Here is a 16,570-nt window from a genome sequence, read left to right as displayed (position 1 = left end):
CATACAAGGGATTATGGATCTGTTTGAATATATGAAAATACTTGAGGAGAGTTGCCCTATTCCGAAGAAGAAATTATCTTGAAATGTTTCAACACGACAATGACCCAAAACACACCAGAAAGCGAACAACATCTTGGTTACAGACAAACAGGATTGAGGTAATGGAGTTGCCAGCCCTGACCTCAATTCCATTGAGAACTTATGGGGTGACATCAAAAAATCCGGTTTATGAGGCAAAACCCAAAAATGCAGAACTGTGAATGTCGTCCAAGACTGGAATACCTGTTCAGAGGTCGACTCCATGCAGCACAGATGTCAAGCAGTTCACAGAGACCACGGTTATGCCACTAAATATTAGTTCAGTAAAGTGAAATCTGAACCATTTTTTTCAGTTTCCACATTACATTTTTGAGTATTTAAAGAAAAATGCTGATCCTGCTATTTTTTTTTTTTCTTTAAAACAGCCTAATGTTCCTTTTTCTTTACTTTCTGTAAAGTATTAACACAAACTGGATACATTTTGTTATTATTTTGATTTGGAATTGAATGAGTAGCATTTCCAGTGCATTTGCAATTAGGCAAATAAAAGTTCTAATGATTTTGCTCTTTGTTTTTTTTTTAAACTCACTGCTATTTTTTATTTTTTTTTTTAACACTACTGTAAGTTTTCAGGCCCTTTACTCAGTACTTAGTTGAAGCACCTTTGGCAGCGATAACAGCCTCCAGTCTTCTTGGGTATGATGCCAACTGGATTTGGGGATTTTCTGCCATTCTTCTCTGCAGACCCTCTCAAGCTCTGTCATGTTGAATGGGGACAGTCGGTGGACAGCCATTTTGAGGTCCCTCCAGAGATGTTTGATTGGGTTCAAGTCAGGGCTCTGGCTGGGCCACTCAAGGACAGTCACAGATTTGTCCCTAAGCCACTCCTGTGTTGTCTTGGCGTGTACTCAGGCTCATTGTCTTGTTGGAAGGTGAACCTTCGGCCCAGTCTGAGGTCCAGAACACTCTGGATCAGGTTTCATTAAGAATATCTATGTACTTTGCTCCATTCATCTTTCCCTCAACCCTGACCAATCTTCATGTCCCAGCCGCTGAAAAACACCCCCACAGCATGATGCTGCCACCACCTTGCTTCACTGTAGGGATGGTATTGGGCAGGTGATGAGCAGTGTCTTGGTTTCATCAGACCATAAAATCTTGTTTCTCACAGTCTGAGAGCCCTTTAGGTGTTTTTTTGCAAACTCTAGGCGGGCCTTCACGTGTCTTTTACGGAGGAGAGGCTTCTGACTGGCCACTCTGCCATAAAGCCCAGATTGGTGGAGTGCTGCAGTGACAGTTGACCTTCGGGGAGTTTTTCCCATGTGCACACAGGATCTTTGGAGCTCAGCCAGAGTGACCATTGGGTTCTTGGTCACCTCTTACCAAGGCCCTTCTCCCCCGATTACTTAGTTTGGTGGTGCAGCCAGCTCTAGGAAGAGTCCTGGTTGTTCCAAACTTTTTCCAATTAAGAATTATGGAGGCCACTGTGCACTTGGGAACTTCTAGTTCAGATTTTTTTTGTACCTTTCTCCAGATCTGTGCCTCCACACAATCCTGTCTCTGAGCTCTACAGGCAGTTCTTTCCTCCTCATGGCTTGTTTTTTGCTCTGATATGCATTGTCAGCTGTGAGACCTTATATAGACAGGGGTGTGTCTTTCCAAATCATGTCCAATCAAATGAATTTACCACAGGTGGACTCCAATCAAGGTGTAGAAACATTTCAAAGATGAGACCCCTCCCCCCCCAAGTTAATTTTTAAGTGTCATAGCAAAAAGTCTGAATACTTATGTCCATGCAAAATTTGAGTTTTTCTTTTTTAATAGATGTGCAAAAATTTCTAAAGTTCTATTTTCACTTTGTCATTATAGGAGAGCAGAATGACGGGGAGAAACATCATAAAATATAACAAAATGTGAAAAAGTTAAAAGTGGCCGATGGCTTTACGAATGCATTGTTTATCATTATTATGACATCTAGCTTAATATTGTGATTGTCAAAAAATTACTGAAATGGGCCAACCCTTCTATTTATTGGGCTGGCCCTCACATGACAAAATTAATACAAATCTGTCAGATTCCTTCCAATAGTTAAGAACGTACCCTTGCATTCAACGAGCAATAGTCAGCGTGTAGGCCTAATCTTAGAGCAGGGATGGACAAGGCTAGGCAGATCACTCCAGAGATAAATTTGTCCTGTGGCCTAACATCAGTCAAAAACACCCTAAATAGTTAGGCAAACAGCCCCCCCCTCCCCCCTCCCGGGATTAGTCCAGCCCTTAGGCCTCATGCACACGACCGTAGTGTTTTTCTGGTCCGCAAATTCCAGGACCGTGTTCCGTGAAATGTCATCCGCAGTTCATCCGTATGTAATCCGCAGTTCATCCGTATGTAATCCGCAAAATGCGGATGAAAAAAAAAAAGCCTAGGTAAAACAGGATGACGACAGAACTCATTCCGAGTCGTCGCCTAGCAACACTTCCGCAAAACTGCGGATGACACACGGAGGTGTATCCGCAATTTCCACGGGCCCATTGACTTCTATTGGCATGTCCGCATCGAATTTGCGGCCCGTAATAAGACATGTCCTGAGTTTCTGCGGCACGGATTTGCGGACATGCGGAGACCCGTGAAAACACGGATAGTGTGTATTGGCCCATAGAAGTGAATGGGTCCGCAATTCTCCCGTGGATTTGCGGGGGAATTGCGGACGCAAAAACACGGTCGTGTGCATGGGGCCTAAGTCATAGGGTTGCTAGAGCTATATGTTTTATCTTTGTTCTAGAAAATAGAAAAGGTTTTCATGTTTTCATGATAGTATCCAATACAGTTTTTCCCAGTAAATATACAGAGGAACGTGGCATATGAAGCAAGGATATGGCCATGTTTTTGAGGCATCATACAGTTATTGTGATATATAAGTGGTGAACGTAAAAAAAAAAAATGTCCTACCTGTGTCTGAATAAGTGAATTTGGAAATTCTAATCTTTTCTTCAAATCTTCTGACATTTTCTGCAATCACTGAAACACAATAAAAGAAACACATTGAATTTTGTATTCTACATAATCCGGATGAAAAGACTAGCTACTAAATGCATAAGCATGGTGACAAGGTTCTTAAAGAAGCATTTATCGGATGTGGAGTAAGGAAAATAGTTAGATCAAAAGTAAGCTGGGTGTGTAATGAAACCCTCCCTCTACAAATGCTTATCTAAATGCAGCAGCATGGGTGTCTTCACTTTCATGTATATACCACCCACTACTCAGAGAAAGGGTTAATTAGGCAACGCTGGCCTCCGCTCAGACTTGTATGTCCAACTGTGAAGGAGAAGCAGCTGCTGGAGCTGGATGCACACTAGAGCAGAGGAATTTCAGCCACAGTGAGTTCTTTTCTCATGATATGTACTATTATGCCATCTGTACTTGTATATATCTGGTGCAGAATTATTCTAACAAAGAACCAAAAAAAATGTACATTTGGTGTGTGTCCCAAAGTAGAGATAAAATCTGCATAATCTTACTTCTGTTTAAAAAAACAAAACAAAAAAACAATTTCTCCATATATAAAACTATCCCCAAAACATAAAAGTCCTTGAGTTGTCCTCTTTTGTCAAGGTGTTATTTACTGCGTAGTTATATTTACTTCTGGGAAAGTTGTGCGACAACCAATATGGCCACCATTACAGCCTCACGTCAGCTTTCCAGTCATGACTGACAATCTTGCATTGTTATGAAGTGATACACCCCCTACTCTCTTAGCTCAGAAGAATTGGGCAGTTTTACCATTCCAGACTTAGGCCATGTTCACATGGCCTATTTCAGAGCGTAAAATGCTTGTATTCTGCTCCAAAATACACTTGAATGACGCCTGCAAACAGCTTTCCACTGATTTCAATGGGAACTATGCTGTGTAGTTCATACGAGGCATATTTTTACGCTGCTGAAATAAATAACACCTCAAAAAATGTCACTTCTTCAAGCATTTATAAGCTAATTTTTCCCATTTCCAAAAATGCTGTGAAAACTAATCTCAAATACTCTTAAAAAAGAAAAGTATTTAAAAATCAGCTCCAAAACCGGCTGGATTCAGAGGCTGTTTTCTCTTGAAATCAGCCTCGAATTTTTCAGCCAGAACATATGCTGTGTGAATGTAGCCTGAGAAAGCCGAGTGACAACTCCTTTGGGAGCTATAGTGGCTGTCAAACAATATTCCAGAAGAAGACAGAACTAAGAAACTGCTAAATAACATTCAGCAATTGACATTTTAGGGGACAATGCATTTTAACTGCTGTTGAGAAGACCGTATAGAATATTTTATCTAGAGACGTATAAATAATACAAAGTTCATGCAGTGGAGACTGGACTTACAAAGCAAGTACTTGGCACATCTTTTTTTGGTCTAGTGACTGGAGCTGGAGGTTATCTTCCATATTTGGTGGCGCTATACACGTCACATATATTGGGAGCAGCCTGTTCTGCACAAACGACACTAATGCAGCCTCCAGAAAGACACCTCTTGCCAAGGTACAGTACGGTCTTCTTTCCCCTAAAGTGAGATTCTCGATTTCTCCACACAAGAGTGAGGTGGAAGGGTGCTCCTGCGGCTTTGCCTGAACACACGTTAGAAGACGTCTGGGAAGAGCAATCGTGCCAAATGATCCCTGCTTAGAGCTTGTAAGTGTTGTGATAATATTAGCAAGTAAGTCTGGACATGTTAAGTGTCTGTCAGGCACCTCTGGTGCCCATTATCTATTGCCGAAATGCATGATCACACACACTGGATCCTTGTCTTGCCTGCCGTCTGCAATAATGGGACACAGGGATGAAAATCAGCAGGGTATTCGGAGAAAGGTCATGTCTGTGGCCAGCATAAGGCATACCTGGCATGAGACAGGAACACGTGACACAAGAGAAACTCAGAAAGGGTTACATTAGTGGGCCTCCGCTATACATCTAGAAGAACCAGAGTTTGGGGGTCAGAATACTTTGTACTCCCTTAGGTAAGGCCAGACACAAGAACGCTTAACCCCTTAACGGCAGGCCTGATTGGCCCAACCATGTATTTATTTATTTTCATCCTCACATCCCAACAGCCATAACTTTTTTATTTGTCCGTCTATGTAGCTGTACAAAGTTGTTTTTTTGCGGGATGAGCTGTGTTTTTTAGTGGCACCATTTTGGGGTTGATATAATTTATTGAATTAGCGTTTCGAAAAAATTTTTGGGAAGGGAATCAAGAAAACATAGCAATTATGCCATTTTTCTTGGCGTTTACCGTGCGCTAAAAATAACATGTTAACTTTAAAGGTCAGGTCTGTACGAATGCGGCGATACCAAATATGCATAGTCTATTTTACGTTTTAGTACTTTTGCACAACATAAAACATCCCGAGAGCTATAACTTTTTCATTTTTCTATCGATGTAGCCGTGTGAGGGTTTGTATTTTGCAGAATGAGTTGTAGATTTTATTAGTACCATTTTGGGGTACATATAACTTTTTAGATACTCTTATAATTTTTTTTGAGGGAAAAATAAATAAATAAAAATTCTGCTAATGTTTATTGCGTGTCCTTTTTACGCCATGCACCCTGCAGTATAACTATCTAATAAGTTACATTTGTTCTGCAGGTCCTTACGATTGCGGAGGTACCCAACATGTTGTTTGGTTTTTTTACAGTGACCCATTTTTAAAGCAATCAAATTAAAAAAATTAAACAAATTAAAAAAGGGTTTCATTTTTTTTTTTTTTAAATTAAAATTTCATGTAACTTTTTTCTCCCACTAGGAGACTTGAAGTCTCGATTCATTGATCGCTTGTATAATGCGAATTAGGCAGTTACTGATGGCAGACCTGGGGGCCTTTATTATGCCCCCGGCTGCTGTGGTAACCTATGGCTCCCCGCAATCGCGAGTGGGCCGATTGGGTGACAGAGGGAGCCCCCTCTGCCAAACACCTTAGATGCCGCGGTCGTTATTGAACGTGGGGAAACTGGAAAATAATTCTCTGGGGTGGAATAGGACAAAAACAGGGATTTCTCAATCTTTTGCGAAGCGGGTTTTATTTTTATGGCATTCACCGTGTGGTAAAAACGCAATGTTAACTTTATTCTGCAGGTCAATACGATTACAGCGATACCATATTTATATATATGTTTTTATATTTTACAAGGAAAAAACGGATTGTTAAAAATTTGAGTTGTCGCCATGTTCTGAGAGCCACAACTAATAGATCAGACTTTTATGGACACGGCGATACCAGTTATATGATTATTTTTTTACATTGTGCTTGAGGGAAATTGGGAAAAGGAGATAGATATATATATATATATTAAATAAACAAAAACTTTTATATTTTATTGTATTTTACTAATCCCCCTAGAGGTCTTGAACTAGCGATCATAGGGCTTCATAGGAGTACAAAGATGGCAGACCTGGGGACCTGCATTAGGAGCCCAGGCTGCCATACCAACCATCAGCACCCCGCGATCGTGTCGCAGGTGGGGAGGGGCAACATTAGAGGCAGAGGGTTGTATCGCCATGGCTACGGGTAAGGGCCTATTTAGACGAACGTGTAATATGTCTGTGCACCGCACGTGACTTTCACGCGCTTCGCACGGACCTATGTTAGTCTATGGGGCTGTGCAGACAGTCCGTGAGTGTGTCCGCTGCGTAAAACTCACGACATGTCCTATATTTGTGCTTTGTTCGTGCATCACGAACCCATTGAAGTCAATGGGTGCGTGAAAATTACGCGTAGCACACGGAAGCACTTCCGTGTGACGTGAGTGATTCGCGCAACAGCAGTAAAAACTATGAATGGAAACAGGAAAGCACCACGTGCTTTTCTGTTTACAAACATAAAAACAGAGTGTCATGATGGTGGCTGCGCGAAAATCACGGAGCCACGCATCATATGGTGATGACACACGGAGCTGTTATGAACCTTTTGCGCGCGCAAAACGCACACGTTCGTGTAAATCCAACCTTAGAACGAAAAAAAAAAATGGTTTGCGTATATTGTGACTTATGCCTTTTCTACCCCAGAAAACTATCGTAAAACAAGTAATAAATTGTGCCTAAACGAAGATAAAACCCAAGAAGCTGCATAATATTCTGTTTGGAGTGCTCATCAACTCATGCCCAAGGCCCCATGCACACGACCATGCCGCTGACAACCACTCGCATTTGCGAGCTGTGCTCCCATATAAATGCTGGGAGCACGGTCCGTAAAAAGTAAAAAAAATAGTACACGGCCTATCTTTTTTGGAGCCTTTCTACGGCACGAACACCTTCCCATAAATATACAGAAAGTGGTCAGTGGGCAATAGAAATAATCCGTAATTACGGATGAATTCTACGGTCGTGTGCATGGGGCCTAAACAGTTTCCCCCAAAATATCCTCTCTGGAAGTTTCTAGCCAGTTTGTACAAAATTCACATTTCTTTGGTTCCTCTGATCAGGGCCAGCATCAGCAAGTGTCGGGGCCCACTTGGCCGCCAGGTGCTGCCGCTGCCATCAAGGCTCCTCCAGGAGTGGAATCCTTAGCCAGAGCGTTGCAGATGCTTAGCCCCTGTCTAAGAGCGGAATCCCTCCTCCCTGGTAGTGCCACACAGCCCCCCCCTCCCTGGTAGTGCCACACAGCCCCCCCTCCCTGGTAGTGCCACACGGGCTCCCTCCAGGAGTGTAATCCCCAGCCAGAGCATTGTCAACGCTTTGGCTGGGGATTCCGCTCCTGGAGAAGCCCCTGACGTCACTGTCCACATTTGCCTACGCTCTAGCTGGTGATTCCGCAACAGGAGGAGACCCCGACGTCACTGTCTATATATGGACAGTGACATTAGTGGCTTCTCCTAGAGTGGAAACCCCGGCCAGAACGTTGCCGCAAGGGGAAAAAAAAAAAAAAAAAAAAAAATGCCGTGGTTTCCACCTCTGACCTCCCATTGAAATCAATGGGAGGCAGAAAAAAAAACATACAAAGTTTTTTTTTCAAAAATCGGTTTCAAAATTCCTGAAGAAATTCTGAGGCAGATTTTTTTCTGCGTGCAAAAAAACTTCCTGTTAACCGAGCCTAAGGCTGGGTTCACACGACCTATTTTCAGGCGTAAACGAGGCGTATTATGCCTCTATTTACGCCTGAAAATAGGGCTACAATACGTCGGCAAACATCTGCCCATTCATTTGAATGGGTTTGCCGACGTACTGTGCAGACGACCTGTCATTTACGCGTCGTCGTTTGACAGCTGTCAAACGACGACTCGTAAATTGAATGCCTCGGCAAAGAAGTGCCAGGCAATTCTTTGCAACGTAATTTGAGCCGTTCTTCATTGAAGTCAATGAAGAGCAGCTCAAGATTACGGGCGTCAAAGACGCCTCGCATAATGCGAGGAGGAGCTTTTACGGCTGAAATGACGCAGCTGTTTTCTCCTGAAAACAGTCTGTCTTTTCAGACGTAAAAAGGCACTTCTCGTGTGCACATACCCTTACGATCAGCGCTGTGTAGTCGAGTCGGTTTTTGGTGGAGTCAAAGTTGGTAGAACTGTATCGACTCCAACTTCAAAATAAAAAATATATTATTAATATTGTGTACATTCATTAAATGTATAGCCTGTTGCACACTTTCATAGGGATTTAGGCCTCATGCACACGACCGCAGCCACGTGCACGGCCGTGATTTTCGGGTCGGCCAGCAGCAGAGTGTCACTCGCAAGCCGCCCGCAAATCGCAGGACGTGCACATGGTCTCGTCCATTATTTTCTAAGAACCTGGACATGCCCGTTCTTTCTGCGGCCCAGGCTCCTGGGCCATGAATGGCCCGTGGAGACAACAGTCGTGTGCATGGCCCCATAGAAATGAATGGGACCGCAATTCTGCCGTGGATTTTCGGGGGAATTGCGGCCGCAAAAGCACGTTCGTGTGCATGGAGCCTTAGGAAAGTTTTGACATTTTAAATCACATAAAGAGGTTATAAAATATTATAAAGCCCCTATTTACCAAAAACAAGTTAGAAGTAGTAAAAATAGTTATTAGCTCTCCATTCCCTCCAGAGTCGGAAGTTTGGCTTACCAACTCCACAGCCCTGCTTACAACCTTTTTTTTGTGCCCAATATTGGTGCATTTTAAACCATGCCCCTTTCTACTAAGGTGTCATGCACAAGACCGCAGTTTTGCGGCCGTATACCATCTATTTAGGACATGTCACTATACGGTCCGCTTTTGCGGTCCAGGCTCATTGAAATCAATGCACATCTTCTGTGTGCACGGATGATACTACGCGGCCCGTTCGTGCCGTAATCACAGACCATACACACAGCCACGGCCGTGTGCAGGAGGCCTTAGCCACACTCCCTTTTCAGTGTTTAGTGAGGCGCAAACATCTGTACTTTTTGCACACTTGGCTTCCTTAAATAGGTCTAAAATTTAATGCGACGTTATAGGCCAGAAACGGACCACATTTTGGTGCATTTTACAAGGTCTAGATGCAATAACATTAGTAAATCTGCCCCAATGTATTCAATCCTCAGCTCCTGCCCGAAGTGTTATCATAGATGATTTTAATACACAACCGTAGAATTCGTCCGTTATTACAGACCCCTTAATTTCTATCTGCTACGGACACCTTTCCGTATTTTTACGAATGGGTGTCTGTTCCGTAAAAATGGTCCGTAAAATATAGAAATGTCCATAATTACAGCACAGACTCCCCATAGAAGCATATGGGCGCTTCCGTAATTCCAGACAGCTACGGATGTGCACCCGTAGCCATCCGCCGTGATTACGTAAGAGTTGCTAGGCGACGCCATGTTTGCAGATGTTGCACATCATTTGTGGATCCATATATACGGACGTATTATGGATGCACTATGGACTGTATTTGCGGATACCGTTCCGTATATGCGGACGACTTACGGATGACTACAGATCCATAATTTACGGATGGATGAAATCTACAGACGTGTGCAAGAGGCCTAAGGCCCCATGCACACGACCGTAAAGATCGTCTGTAATTGCGGATTGCAATTACAGACCCATCCACATCTATTGCCAAGACACCTTCCCGTTTATTTACGGGAAGGTGTCTGGGCCGTAGAAGTGTACTGCTTTTTATGGGCCGTGCTCCTACGCAAAGTATGGCCCGAAAATGTGGTAGGCTGTCTGTGGCTGGCCGTGCCCGCCATCGCGGCCCATGATTACGGGCACGGCCGTGTGCATGGGGCCTAACTCAATGTCCACATGCCAAGTGATCCTAGCTGATTTAGGGTGCAATCCCACGTTGCTGCGGTGGCCGCATGCAGGACAAATCACGCACACATTTGTCGTCCAACGCCCTCACAATTTTGCCGATAACAATGTTGTATAGCGAGAAAAATAATTCAGCCATTGGCCACCGCATGTATTTGCAGTTGCCTTTAGGCTCCGAAGAAAATTGCGTAGGTAAAGTTTTTTTCATGAAGGGAAAATATTTTTTTAGGCCCCATGCACACGGCCATGCCCGTAAGCATGGCCAGCCACTCGCATTTTTGGCCTGCGCTCCCATGCAAAGCACGACCCGTCAAAACCAAAAGAACGGACATATTCCATAATTTGCGGTACACTTCTCAGCCTGGACACCTTCCCGCAAATATACGGGAAGGTGTCCGTAGTCAATAGGAGCGAATGGGTCTGTAACTACAGTATGTAATAAGGGTATGTTCACACGCACTGTTTTCAAACGTAATTCGGGCGTTTTACGGCTCCATTACGCCTACAAACATCTGCCCATTGCTTTCAATGGGTTTTACAATGTTCTGTTCCCACGAGGTGTTATTTTACACGTCGCTGTCAAAATACAGCGCGTAAAAAGACGCCCGCGAAAAATAAGTGCATGTCACTTCTTGGGACGCCGTTTTTCATGGACTATGGAAAACAGCTGCAAAAACGGCCGTTAGAAACGCCACGAAAATCGCGAGTGGCTACAAAAATGTCTGAAAATCAGGAGCGGTTTTCGCCGTAAGATGGGTCTGTGGAGGAGAAAGATTGATGAAGTTTCTATGCGGACGCGATGTTCAAAAGTTCTGATAGCTCTCGACACTGGGAGACAACATTAACAAAACGCACAAATTCAGGTCGGCACCGTCCTGTTTTTTGCAGGAAATTATCTAGAAAGCAAAGCACGCAGCACACAAGAGGTATCAAAACAGAAACAGCACGAATCGCTGTGTCATTCCTTATACTATGTCCTTACATAGGACTTCTGCTAATACTTTATGAATATATAACATAAAAGTCCCCCAATATGATAAAAAAAAATGTAAACGTGAAACAGCAGAGCAGGCTAAAGCCATCAATGCATCATCGCTCTTACACAGCTCTAGACAAGCCACAACCACAGGAGAAAATCATGAGCTAAAGGTAACAAGGAGCCAGCAGCATGCGTTATATGTACAACCCCACCATGACGTCACACAGGCCCGCCACTATCCATGTGTAGACACGGTATGACAAGATGCACATTACCTCACACTTCCACATGTACTCCAGGATGCAGCAACTAGTGAGGCCTGAATATGACGTCACCACTCACGCGGCTTACATTGGCCGTAACCCTAACCCGGGAGACAGATGGGGCGGGTCTGATTTGATTTTCGGCCCTGTGATTGGCTTGGAGAACTGGAGAGGCGTGAATAGTAGATGACTTTTGTAGCTGCCGTCGTGAAGCCTGAAGTGAATAGTTTATTACTGTGCTGCCGCTTTGTATTGCTGGAGATGACGTATCTATCGTATCTGGTGTCTACACTTCTCTCTCCGTATTACCAATATATCACTTGTGCCACCCTATCATGCTAGAGGGAAAGTCAAATCAACGTGTCCCCCCAACGTGCCGCAATTTACCTAGAGACAAAACTTGTATTCTGCAATGAGGTGCTGTATAAGGCTATGGCTACAGAGCCACAATTGTCACATGGATGGTAATGGGTTAAAACTTGCAATTGAGGGCAAGGCTCCACGGTATTTTAACCCTTTAGGCCTCATGCACACGACCATATTAGTTTTGCGGTCCGCAAAACCACGGGTCCGTTGCTGTCCGTCAGATTGCAAAAAAACCCTTTCGTCACCCGGACACACAAATCCACAGCAATTAGGCCCCATGCACACGAACGTATTTTTGCAGCCACAATTCACCCGGTGCGGGAGAATTGCGGCCCGTTCATTTCAATGGGCCCATGCACACGACTGTGGTTTCTACGGTCCGTGCATGGCCCAGGAGAGAAATTAATGCACATGTGCAAACGCCCGCGATGTCCGAGCCGCAAATCACGGCTGTGCACACCACTACGGTCGTGTGCATGAGGCCTAAACTAAGAAGTGACAGCTCTAAGCTGTCATTGGTTAGTTTACATCACATGGTCCCAGATTACCTCTGGTCACTGGCCTACTTTTAAAAGTAAGACAATGTACTGATGTAACTGGCGGGGCGTAATTTGCTCCAGTTGGAAAGGGGGAGTGGTTTTTTTCCCTAAAAAATAATAAACTGTGACCTGATCAATAATAGGGTAAATGGGCCCCAGTGTTCATGTGGGGGGCAGGGGAGGGAATGTTAACCCGGAAGCACTAAGCATTTCTTTTAGGTTATGTCCACATGTAGCGTAAACACTGCGGATTTTCTGCAACGGATTTCATTGCGAAAAATCCACAGCATAATACAGTAGCAGCGAAGTGGATGATATTTGAACAATTCTCATCCACATGTTGCAAAAAAAAACACTGAAAAACTGTTCATAAATTTACCTGCGGTGCGTTTTTTTAAATCCGCAGCAGTTGCAGGTTTTCTCTATTGAATTCATTGGGGAGGTAAAACCTGCAACAATTAGCACGTTGCGATTTTTGCAGTGGAAAAGCTGCGTTATCTGGGGCTTCAGCACTAAAAGTGCCTAGGGCAGCACCAACTCCAAATACGGCCCTGTGTGCACCCCCTCAAACTAATGTTCAGCAGCTGCGGTCTCACCCCCCCCCCCCCCCAAGCTGGTGTTCAGTAGTCGCAGTCTCTCCTGTGTGTATTTTCCCCCTTGCTGGTATTCAGCAACCACGTTGTCTCCTATGTGCACCCCTCTCCCAGCTGGTTTTCAGTAGTCGCTCACTCTCCTGTGGTATTCAGTAGCCGCGGTCTCCCCAATTTCCACCCCCCAGCTGGTCTTCAGTAGCACTTCCAGCATTTTCGTTGTTCTGCTCCTCTGACGGAGCAGAACAACGGAATGATGAACATAGATTTGAACAGGGCCTTATGCCCCATTTACACTTGCATCAAGGGGTTACACTTTTACAGGATTTATTATGTATGGATATAATGGTTCCCATTTACTTACAATGGGTCCATCAGGTTTCCATTTTTTTAAGTTTGAGTAGCATAGTCTGTTGCGCTATTTTGGCTGTACAGAAGAAAAAGTGAAAACATGACGAACCCATTGTGAGTAAAATAAAAAATCAGTGTAAGGCCCTGTTCAAGTGTTTTCCCGACATATACTTTAACCCCTAAGGCTGGGTTCACACGAGCGTTTTACGTCTGTAAAGGACGGAACGTATTTTGGCCGCAAGTCCCGGACAGAACACACTGCAGGGAGCCAGGCTCCTAGCATCATAGTTATGTACGACGCTAGGAGTCCCTGCCTCTCCGTGGAACTACTGTCCCGTACTGAACACATTATTACAGTACGGGACAGTTGTCCCGCAGCGAGGCAGGGACTCCTAGCGTCGTACATAACTATGATGCTAGGAGCCCGGCTCCCTGCAGTGTGTTCGGTCCGGGACTTGCAGCCGAAATACGTTCCGTCCTTTACGGACCGAACATGCTCGTGTGAACCCAGCCTTAGTGTCTAAGCCTGTTTTGGCCTTGTGCACATAGCCGATTTTTGCAAATCTGACATGTGTTACTTTATGTGGTAATAACTCTGGAAAGCTTTTACCTATCCAAGCGATTCTGAGATTGTTTTCTCGTGACATATTGTACTTTATGATACTGAAAAAATGTGGTCGTTAAATTGAATATTTATTTGTAAAAAACACCAAAATTTTGAGAAAATCTGCATTTTTCTAAATTTTTATGTCTCTGCTTGTAAAACAGATAGTCATACCACACAAAATAGTTACTAGTTACCATTTCCCATATGTCTACTTTATGTTTGCATCGTTTTTTGAACGTCCTTTTATTTTTCTAGGACGTTACAAGGCTTAGAACTTTAGCTGCAATTTCTCACATTTTCAAGAAAATTTCAAAAGCCTATTTTTTCAGGGACCAGTTCACTTCTGAAATGGTTTTGAGGGCCTTATATATTAGAAAGTCCCCATAAATCACCCCATTTTAAAAACCACCCCTCAAAGTATTCAAAACAGCATTCAGAAATTATTTTAACTCTTTAGGTGTTTCACAGGAAATAAAGCAAAGTAGAGGGGAAATTTACAAATGTCATTTTTTTTCACGAAATTCATTTGTAATACAGTTTTTCCTGTAAGGCGGGATTCACACGACCGGGTCGTTCCCGAGCCCGAGTGCCGGCCGGTAAAATCGGCCATTCTGCCCGGCCGGTTTGCATAAAGTTATGCATCCGTGCCGGGCCGGGCAGATCCGGACAGTGACATCAGCGGCAGCTCCTGAAGGGGAATCCCCATGTGTTCGGGGATTCCGCTTCAGGAGTTTCCCCTGATGTCACTGCCCAGATATGGACAGAGACATCAAGCGCTCTGTCCAGGAGCGGAATCCCCGAAAACACGGGGATTCCGCTCCTTTAAGGAGCTAAAGTGCGGCTAGCACATAGCAGAGCGGGGAGATACCTCCCTGCTCTGCTATAGTGGCGTCGCTGCAGTAGTAGCAGCCGCAGCAGCAGCAGCTGCTGCTACTAGCGGCGCCATCGAAGGTGTCGCCGAGCCAGGGTGCTTTTAACAAGCAGGGGAAGGGAGCCAGCGCAGCGCTCCCTCCACCTGCTGTACACCCCGGCCCTGCAACACAGTGTACAGCGATGCCATTCGTCAGAATGGCATCAACTCCTCCTCCTCACATGCACTCTGCGCTGTGAGGAGGAGGAGATAGAGCGCAAGCTCCGGAAAACCCGGCCATCACTCGGAACACATTCCGGTGATGGCCGTGTAATACCCGGCCCCATAGACTTCTATGGGAGCCGGGCGGCCGGGTGCCCGGGCAAAGATAGAGCATGTCCTATTTTTTGACGGCCGGATTTCCCGGCCGTCAAAAAATCGGTCGTGTGAATAGCCCCATTAGGGGTCTATCATTCCTAATGCAGCCGGGTGCCGGCCGATTTATGAACGGCCGGCACCCGGCCGGGAAACCCTGCCGTGTGAATGAGGCCTCACACAGAAGGTTTTACCAGAAAAACGCAACTCAATAATTATTGCCCATATTCTGCAGTTTTTAGAAATATCCCACATGTGGCCCTAGCGTGGTAATGGACTGAAACACTGGCCTCAGAAGCAAAGGAGCACCTAGAGGATTTTAGAGTCGCTATTTTATTAGAATATATTTTAGGCAGCATGCCAGGTTTGAAGAGGTCTTGTAGTGCCAAAACAGCGGAAACCCCCCAAAAGTGACCCCATTTTGGAAACTACACTCCTCAAGGAATTTTTGTAGGGGTATAGTTAGCATTTTGACCCCACAAGGTTTTTGCTAAATTTATGGGAATTATGCCGTGAAATTGAAAAATCGAAATTTTTAGCTCAGATTTTTTAATTTTTACAATAGATAAAGGAGAAAAACCACCCCAACATTTGTAAAGCAAACTCTTCTGAGCACAGCAATACCTCATATGTGGTAATAAACTGCTGCTTGGACACACGGCGGGGTTAAGAAAGGACAGAGCACCATTTGACTTTTTGAGCTCAGGTTTTGCTGCAATGGTTTGCGGCCCCATGTCACATTTGCAAAGCCACTAAGGGGCCAAAATAGTGCAAACCCCGCAAAAGTGACCCCATTTGGGAAACTACAACCCTTGTGGAATTTTTCTAACGATATAGTGAGCATTTTGACCCCATAGTTTTTTTTCTGAATTATTGGAATTATGCAGTGAAAATTAAAATCTACATTCTTTCCACTAAAATGTTGCATTTTTTTCATTTTCACAAGGAATAAAGGAGAAAAAGCGCCCCAACAATTGTAAAGCAATTTCTCCCGAGTACAGCAATACTCCATATGTGGTCATAAACTGCTGTTTGGACACACGGCAGGGCTCAGAATGGCAGGAGTGCTGCTTGGCATGTAGATTTTGGTTGATTGTTTTTTGGGCGCCATGCAGAGCCCTTGAGGTACCAGTAGAGTAGAAACCCCTGGGAAGTGACTCCATTTTGGAAACTATACCCCTCAGGGTAATCATCTAGGGGTGTAGTGAGCATTTTGTTCCCACAGGTGTTTCATAGATTGTATTAGAATGAGGCAGTGAAAATGAAAAATGTATTTTTTCCCCAAAAATATGTAGTTTTGCACCCAATTTTTTTCCCCGCAAGGGGTAATAGGAGAAAAAAACAACACACAATGTGTTACCCAATTTCTCCCGA

The 16,570-nt window shown here is 44.3% G+C and overlaps 1 protein-coding gene across 4 annotated transcripts in view; it reads right to left on the bottom strand.

Moving 5' to 3' along the window:
- Nucleotides 1-16,570, bottom strand: part of FOCAD (focadhesin) — a 407,831-nt gene that overhangs the window by 329,637 nt on the left and 61,624 nt on the right. For 2 of the 4 annotated variants that reach the window (XM_075825901.1, XM_075825929.1), the window contains exons 1-2: nucleotides 11,531-11,586; nucleotides 2,989-3,057 (exon numbers count right to left, since the gene is read on the bottom strand). In XM_075825901.1, coding sequence (XP_075682016.1) covers nucleotides 2,989-3,045 — 57 coding nt within the window. In that variant the 5' untranslated portion in view covers nucleotides 3,046-3,057; nucleotides 11,531-11,586. Of the gene's footprint in view, nucleotides 1-2,988; nucleotides 3,058-11,530; nucleotides 11,587-16,570 lie in introns of those variants that run through there. The other 2 variants (XM_075825910.1, XM_075825919.1) reach the window with 1 other exon arrangement.

This window comes from Rhinoderma darwinii, chromosome 1 (genome assembly GCF_050947455.1).
Source record: "Rhinoderma darwinii isolate aRhiDar2 chromosome 1, aRhiDar2.hap1, whole genome shotgun sequence".
Lineage (NCBI taxonomy): Eukaryota > Metazoa > Chordata > Amphibia > Anura > Rhinodermatidae > Rhinoderma > Rhinoderma darwinii.
The sequence above is the reverse complement of the archived record's forward strand: the minus strand, read 5'-3'. Positions and strand labels throughout refer to the sequence as shown.